An 8,430-nucleotide genomic window follows, 5' to 3' on the forward strand; every position below is an offset into this window, starting at 1 on the left:
ACATATTTACCGTTCGATTTTAGAGAGAAAGATATCAATGAAAAACGGAATAAGAAATTCAAAATATAGTTAGAAGAATTATAATTGTAAGATTATGGGAAATTTATTTTTCTTTTATTTGAAAAAATAAAAAAATATAAATATCAATGAAATGAAATCAAAGCAATATTGAAAAAAATCCTCAGATAAATATTTACACACTCCAAATAGCACTAAGAATGACAAATAGTATTTAATTAATGCCGTATTTTGCGAGAAAAAAAATTACCAATTTTTATTCATGAAAAATTTATTTATGGTCTGATTCGAATAAAATTTACAGCGAGTGAGCACAGTAGTAATGCAAACAATATATAGTAAAGTTATAAAGATCCAATGATATTAGCCGATTTTTGCTTTTATGGCGGACGATCCCCTTAATACAATACAGTTGTAAACATAATGACCACTTAATTTCACCTTTGATTATTATTTTTACTCTTATTCACATAAGACAAAGGATTAAAGGTAATCTCATTCTGAGGTCAATTTACGTAAATTAAAAACTTGTTCATGGCTCTGATCAGTGCCAAGAGTTCAGTTCAAACTGTCGAGTCATAAAGCAAACAGGGTGAAGAATTCTTTCCTTTTAATAAGACAGCTCCAATCCCATTATTCCACGCATCATTTTGGATAAGGAATTTCTCGATGAAATCCGGTGCTTGAAATACTGGTTTCGAAGATGATATGACCTTCGTCCTACTTTTCTTTTTTCCTGATATGTCAACAATGTAGGTCCGGTCACGGCTCTCTTCCAAAATGCGTAATGGTTCTGGGAACTTGTTGGCGAGAGGGACTCTCCTTTCCGATGCGTAGACTAACACCTGGCGTTCTACCGTAAACTGTCTGTTTATACTCTTCATACCAAACCTTTTCTTCGTCCGTCATTGACTCCTTTTCATGTCTTTCAAGAAAACATTCCTTAACTGGCCGATTCCTATCCTCAAATCCTAGACATTTCCTTCACCTGTTTCCTCTCGATCTTTCCTTTTTCCTGCCAACATTTTCTTAGGTCCTTTGCTCAAGGGTCCTGCAATCTGTCTGTTCGTACTCTTCCTACCAAACCTTTTCTTCGTTTGTCCTTGACTCGTTGTCCTTATGCCTTTCAGGGAAAATTTCCTTATCTCACCGATCCTTTTCCTCAAATTCTTGACATATTCTCCTTCCGTTTCCTCTCGGTCCTTCCAATTTTCTGCTAATATTTTCTTCGGACTTTTCCTGAAGGGTTCTCCATGTACTTCCATCCTTGTTGGACTCGTTGGGCTTTTCAGCTGCCTGACATATGTGACATGAACGCCAAAATTGGTCTTCGTGTTTATGCACGCTAGGCCAGAAAAAAGTGTTTCATTATCTTCTCTGTCGTCTTCCTTATCCCACAATTGTCATGTCTTGTGCGTGACAGCAATCACCTATCTTCTCGAAGGTTCAGGAATTAATATCTGCTGATATATCCCCCACCTGGCATTCCCAGGGATATTGCCGGGTCTATGCTTCCTCATAAGCAACCCATCCTTAAGAAAATAACAAGGCGGAGACTGCTATGCCTCCGTGGTTTCTACCACACGGTACAACAACTCTGTTAACGTGACATCCTTTCATTGCAATTCTATCACCCTTTTCCTGCTTATTTGACCTACTTCTAAGGTTGAATTTTCTTTTTTTTTCAAGTCCATTTCTTCTTTGACCTCTTGCCCTCTCATCTGTCTTTCCTCTTCGATTGGGCCTACTCGTGAGCTTTCTTCTTGCATACCATCAAGGGAATCCTCTTCTTCATGGAACAAATCTTGCAAGTTCACTGCTCTTTCCATTTCTATTTCTTCTCTGTCCTCTTGTCCACTCGTCTGCCGTTCCTCTTCACTTGGGCCTACTCTTGAGTTCCCTTTTTGCGTTTCATCAAGGGAATCCTCTTCTTAGGATAACAAATCCTGCAAGTTCAATGCTCCATTGATTTCTTTTTCTTCTCTTTCGGCACTCACTTTCTTCATACTCCTAGTTGAAACGCAACAAGGAAACAGATACAGGTAGTCCTTCTCGAGTTTAGGACTATACTATAATGGTTTCTTCGTTATAATGGGACAAGGCACGAACGGTACTCCACCAACCCCATTACCCAATAAGACATCTACTCCTTCGACAGCCAATGAATCCTTTAATGCAAGGTAGAAATTACCTGTCACCAATTCGCATAAAAATCTCAAATGCCAAATAGAGGTGACCTCTTCACCTATTCCCTTCCAAATAACTGAGTCCCCTATGTAATAATTTTCCACCAACGGGTGTACTCCTCGTACTACCAAACTATGTTTACAACCTGTGTCGCGCAGTATCCTGACCAGTGTTTGCTCACTCATGTCTATTGCTGCTAAGATACCTTCTTAAATATATAGTATAAAGGTCTCCATGCTTTTTAGTTCTGTGCTGTTCGTTGTGTAAACGTTAGCCGGTTTATTCTCCTATTCTTCCTTTCCCGATTGCTTCTTTGTCTTCGTATCCTGTAAAGTCGAATTATCCTTAATCCATTTGGCGTAATTTCACGTAGATACTGATCTAGTATTATCAATTCTACTAAATAAACAATCTTCTTTACATTAACAACCTTTAAGCGTTATCCATTTTCTCGTCCTTTCTCAAATTTTGGAGTCTTTCATTATAATATTCAGGGGTCATCTGATACATGCAGCACGCTCCTCTTAACTTCTTGATACTCCATCCTCTGGTCTTGAGATAAGATTAAGCAAACATAGCGGTCCTTCCTAAGGAGAGCACTCAGCAATAACACAGACCATTTATCTTCCGGCCATTTCATCGTAGTTGTATACGTTTCAAAATGATAAAAAAACTCATCTGGAGATTCTTCTGTGAACCTTGAAATTAATCTCTGGGATTCCGACATATTAAACACTGGATCATGCTTAGCATAGTCTGCCTCGGTTTGAGTGGTCCGCTGTGCACGGGTGTGCAACAGCTTTAACTCCTGCGCATACCTCACTTCTTCCATCTCTTTCTCTTTACGCCTTGCTTCCATTTCTTTTCAACGTTGCCTCTCTTCTCTCTTCTTCTTGCCTTGCTTCCCTTAACCTTGCGTGTTTTGCGATCTTTTTCTCTTCTTCTTACCGTCTTCTCTCTCTTTCTTCACGTTTTACAATTTCCCTCGCTTACATTAACCTTGCATGTCTTGCAATTTCTCGGGCTTTTTCTTCTTCTTTTACTTCCATTTCCTTCCCACGTCGTTTTTTCTTTTCTCTCTTCTGCCATCTTCTTCAACTTCAGAAAATTGTCCTTCGCTGCAATTTGCCGAATCTCAGCCTCAACATCCCTGTCCGCTTTCATGCCTGCAGTTTTAGAGTCAACCGGTCTTTGCTTCACTAAACATTCTTCCTCAGCTTTCTCCAACAGTTCACGAGCTGTCAAAATATTATCTTTTATCAATAATTCGAAGAGTAGATACTCACTTCATTTGGGCCATAATCATATCAGTCACTGCATGGCCACCACATGCCATAAATAAAGAGAGCCACTAAGGTTCAGTTAGGTTAGCTTCTGACAATTCCTTAACACTTGGGTTATTCAGAAACTCTTGGATATCAAACTGTGCCATCTTGTAATTTAAAAATATTGAATTCCCCTCCCAAAATATATCCAAACAATACACAAAATCTTATCATCAATGAATTTGTTAAAAATTTCAATCAAAATACAGCCCTGTTATCACAAACATTTAAAACACACTCTTTCGATCCTGGGTCTGGGCACCAAAAATATAACATACTATTTAGGCTCCTGAGTAAGAGCCCCGAAAATGTATTATACTATGGCACATGACTGGGAACCAAACATATAATATATTTTGTACTACGACTGGTAAGTTAATCAACCTTTTAAATTCCAAACCCACTTGTTTGCTTTTACATTAAAACTTACACTTTAAAATATTAGTATACAATTCGGAGACAGTTAAATAACTTCCAGACACCAATATATAAAACACCGAATATCCAAAGGTCTATTTAGTACACTCAAAACCAAACTGAGTAATCATTCTCAAGAATTATTTAAAACTTACTATGACTCGCAACAGGATACGGGTGGATTCTTATCTGTACAATAGTGATTGGAATAATACACAGTTTACAAAAATGAATATATTCTATATAATTTGCAACAGTCTGAAAAGAAATTATATAATAACAAAATAAGTCATATGAAAAAAAATAAATCTGCACAAAACTTAGATTAACACAAATTGTTAAAATATGAAAATTATACAAACACTTGACTTTAAAAGTCAAATCTGAATAAAACTTATGCTAAGACAAAAGAAATACTGCAATGAAAATTATACAAAACTTGAAATTAAATCATAATAATACAATATTCAAGTTTGATACTTAATGAAAATAGCCAACCAGACCACGATACAAAATCTTTTCTCGTTATTACAGGGCCTTTTACAAGAACTTTACACAATGCTAACCCTCATCCTGATGGAATGAATTGAAAATCCTTTTTTCACATTACATATCTTTCCAACACACGATTTCCATTGGGGGACAGAGTCGCTTAGGAGAGGACTTACTATAGACATTGAACACTTAAAACTCTGAGTAGCATGAGAGAGGGAGAGAGGTGAAAAATTATCTTACGACTGGATTTCTCTATATCTGTAACATTGGTGTCACCTTAGTATATATGAATCATAGCTACTTCAAGAAGATTTCAAACGATTTGTGAAGCATGGGGGCCTTGGCCTAACTGGTGTACCAACCGTGTATCAAACAATTGTACATAATTATTTTGTATATATTATGCTTGGATCTGCGCTCTTCCCTCGCACTAAAAAGAACCTGAATGATCATGTCTCCGTTTTGCTCTGTAACATTGTCTGTCTCTCGAACAGGTTATGTCCTGTTGCCTTGAGGTTTTGTATATAAAGAAGAGTGTTCCTTAATAAACAACTCAGTTGATCGCATCCTGCCTTTGAGCTCACAACCCTCACTCGGCACCATCACATTGGTGACCCCGGAAGTCGACTCGCTCCACTGCCTTCCACCCCCACCTCCCTCGCCCCTCCATCGTTGGTACTATGACGGACTCTACTACAGCAGTTGGCGCTGCGGCCGCCCCATTGAAACTTTCACCGTTCGCCAGCGGAGAGGTGTTTGCTTGGTTTCAGCGCGCAGAAATCCAGTTTCGTATCAGGGGCGTGACTCGCTCAACCACCAAAGCGGATTATGCTCTCGTGGCCATACCCGAGGACACCTCCCCAGAAATATCCAACTGGCTTTGTGAACAAGGAGACACCCCAATAGCATATGATGCCCTCAAAACATACCTTCTGCAGCAGTACTCGCCGTCGCCAGCCGCCCGTATAGCAAAGCTTTTTCAGCTCTCGCAACAACCGTTGTGGGACCAAAGGGCTTCGCTTGCCCTCAGGGAAATGACCAGTATCGCTCGCCTTCAACCTGCCGCAGACGGCTCTCCTCGTGAGGTGAACCTACTTCGAGCCCTTTGGATACGCTGTTTACCCGAACCTGTACGCGCTGCCATACCCGATGTCGATAGTTTACCCATAAAGGACTTGATGACCAAAGCCGACGCCCTTATGGACAGCCACTTCAAGACCTCCATCAACGCCTCCACCACTGACGAAGAGGATGCTTATTCAACGTCAACCGAAGCTGACATGAATGCAGTAGGACATACACGCCTACCCCGTGACGTGCCGAAGCGGCGACAAAGCCGCCCACCACCCACCAATCGCTCGCGCCCCAACGAACGACTTCTACAGTCACTTACTACCTCCCATCCGCCGCAGTTTTGCTACTACCACTTCAGATTCGGGGCAACCGCGAAGAAATGTGCCAAGGATTGTCAGTGGCCAAAAAACGTGTAAGTAGGCCATCGCTAGTGGCGGTGGCCTCCCATGTTTCTAATCTTTTCTTTTTACAGGATGCAGGAAAGGGCGTACGATTTTTGGAAGACACGGGTGCTTTTCATTCCCTTTTGCCAAGGAAACTCTTCAAGGCACGACATAGTCTGTCTACATCTGCCGACGTCCGCTTGGTAGCTGCCAACGGATCTGCGATACCCACCTACGGTTACGAGAACCTCACGTTATTGTTCAGAAACGGTAAATTCAATTGGAAGTTTCTCGTTGCTGACGTCACAATGCCAATCCTCGGTGCGGATTTCCTCTCTCATTTCCACCTTCTGGTCGATGTCGCCCACCGACGATTGGTCAACGCAGACTCGTACTTGTCGACACCTCTTCAACCCGCCCCCTCTAACCTCGCTCTCCCCATCAGCGCACCCACGGATGCCTACGCCCACCTCCTCACGTCGTACCCGGAAGTTTTCCGTCCAGAACTTCGCCAAATGCCCACGGTTCCTGCCAAGCACGGTATTTATCACCATATCAACACGATGGGACCCCCAGTCTTTGCAAAGTTCAGACGTCTGGCACCGGAACGATTGGCAGCCGCCAAACAGACGTTCGCCGAAATGGAAGAAATGGGCCTTTGCCAAAAGGCCTCCAGCCCATGGTCGTCACCCTTACACATCGTTCTGAAGAAAGACGGCTCCCTCCGTCCGTGCGGGGATTACAGGTGCCTGAACATGCAAACAGAACCGGATCACTACCCCCTCCCAAACATTGCCAACGTGACCTCCTACCTGCACAAAGCAAAGGTTTTCTCTACGCTCGACCTCCTGAAGGGGTATTATCAGGTGCCCATGAACCCAGAAGATATCCCCAAGACCGCCATCACCACTCCGTTTGGTACATACACCTTCAATTACTCCTGTTTTGGCCTTCGTAATGCTGGGGCAACGTTTAAAACGTCTCAAGGATGGCATCTTAAGGGACCTCCCTTTCTGTGTATGTTATGTGGACGACATACTTGTGTTCTCCTCCTCAAAAGAGGAACACCTCCGTCACCTGCGCATCGTGCTCGACCGCCTGCAACAAAACGGCCTTGTAGTCCGGTGCAACAAGTGTACCTTTGGCACCAACGAAGTGTCGTTCTTAGGGCACCGTATTACTCCTGAAGGAGTCCATCCCCTCCCTGAGAAGGTAGCAGCCGTTCAGAATTTCCCAACGCCCTCGACCGTCAAAGCTCTGCAGGAATTCTTGGGCATGATCAACTATTATCACCGTTTTCTGCCAGCCATTGCCGCCACTCTTGCTCCCCTTTATGCCTCCCTCAAGGGCAAGCCAAAGGACCTGAAGTGGGGTCCCCTTCAAGAAGCAGCCTTCTGCAATGCAAAGAAGGCCCTATCAACTGCTGCGGCTCTCACTTTTCCTATCCCACACGCCCCTCTCCTTCTCTCCACCGATGCCAACGACGTCGCTATTGGTGCAGTACTCGAGCAGGTGGTCAAAGGCTCGCCCCGCCCATTGGCCTTCTTCAGCAGAAAACTGTCCAAGGCAGAATCGGGTTATTCTACCTTCGATCGAGAATTGCTGGCGGTGCACTTGGCTGTCCGTCACTTTCGCCATTTCTTAGAAGGTACGCCCTTCGTCATTGGCACAAACCACATGCCTCTGGTGCACTCCTTCACTCGACAGTCTGACTCCTGGTCCGCCCGTCAATGCCGACATCTCTCCGCCGTGGCTGAATACAATTGCACCCTCCAATACGTCCCTGGGAAAATGAGTGCCGTTGCCGTAGCCCTGTCAAGAAACACGTTGACTGCCGTTCAACTGGGAATGGATTACAACGCCCTGGCTGAAGCCCAACGACAGGATCCAGAGTATCAAGCTTGAAGGACATCCTGCACGTCCCTCCGTTGGGAAGATTTTCCCCTCGAAGACTCCAACACCACCGTCCTCAGTGACGTCAGTACTGATAGACCGCGACCTTGGATTCCTGCTCCCATGCGCCGACAGGTGTATGATTTCATTCACGGCCTTTCACAACCCTCGTGCCGTTCTACTGCACAGCTGCTGAAGGCAAAGTTCATTTGGCACGGCATTTCTAAGGATGCTAAGGATTGGGTCCGCGCCTGTACTTCTTGCCAAACTTCCAAAGTACATCGACACACGGATTCAGGAGTGGGCACCTTTCCTCAACCTCAGCGTCGTTTCGCACACATTCACGTCGACGTTGTAGGCCCCCTACCCACATCACAAGGATATCGTTACCTGTTTACCGTCATCGACCGCTCCACTCGTTGGCCTGAAGTCATTCCCATGGAAACTGCAATGTCCGCCTCATGTACATCTGCCTTACTCTCTGGATGGATTTCAAGATTCGGTATCCCTGATCATATTACTTCTGACAGGGGAACCACTTTCACCTCTCAATTGTGGACGTCATTAGCGAATCTCCTGGGCATCACCCTACACCAGACAACGGCCTACAACCCCGCTGCCAATGGAATGGTTGAACG

General features: G+C 43.8%; 1 protein-coding gene across 1 annotated transcript; it reads right to left on the reverse strand.

Moving 5' to 3' along the window:
• Window positions 1-780: 780 nt before the first annotated feature.
• On the reverse strand, window positions 781-2,390 carry LOC137655993 (golgin subfamily A member 6-like protein 6). The gene is made up of 4 exons (XM_068390188.1): window positions 2,351-2,390; window positions 1,677-1,948; window positions 1,169-1,314; window positions 781-943 (listed from the first exon to the last, which is right to left on the reverse strand). Exons 1-4 carry the CDS (start codon window positions 2,388-2,390, stop codon window positions 781-783), a joined length of 621 nt encoding a protein of 206 aa, XP_068246289.1.
• Window positions 2,391-8,430: the final 6,040 nt, after the last annotated feature.

This window comes from Palaemon carinicauda, chromosome 17 (genome assembly GCF_036898095.1).
Source record: "Palaemon carinicauda isolate YSFRI2023 chromosome 17, ASM3689809v2, whole genome shotgun sequence".
In the NCBI taxonomy this organism is placed as follows: domain Eukaryota; kingdom Metazoa; phylum Arthropoda; class Malacostraca; order Decapoda; family Palaemonidae; genus Palaemon; species Palaemon carinicauda.

What these genes read in the sequence shown, in the direction of transcription:
- LOC137655993 (XM_068390188.1), bottom strand. Translation starts at nt 2,390, where the DNA reads ATGAGTGAGCAAACACTGGTCAGGATACTGCGCGACACAG. An exon ending in CAGGATACTGCGCGACACAG is followed by an intron (nt 1,949 to 2,350) that starts GTTGTAAACATA and finishes TGTTATCCTAAG; the next exon opens with AAGAGGATTCCCTTGATGAA. An exon ending in GAATTTGAGGAAAAGGATCG is followed by an intron (nt 944 to 1,168) that starts GTGAGATAAGGA and finishes TTTTCTTGAAAG; the next exon opens with ACATGAAAAGGAGTCAATGA.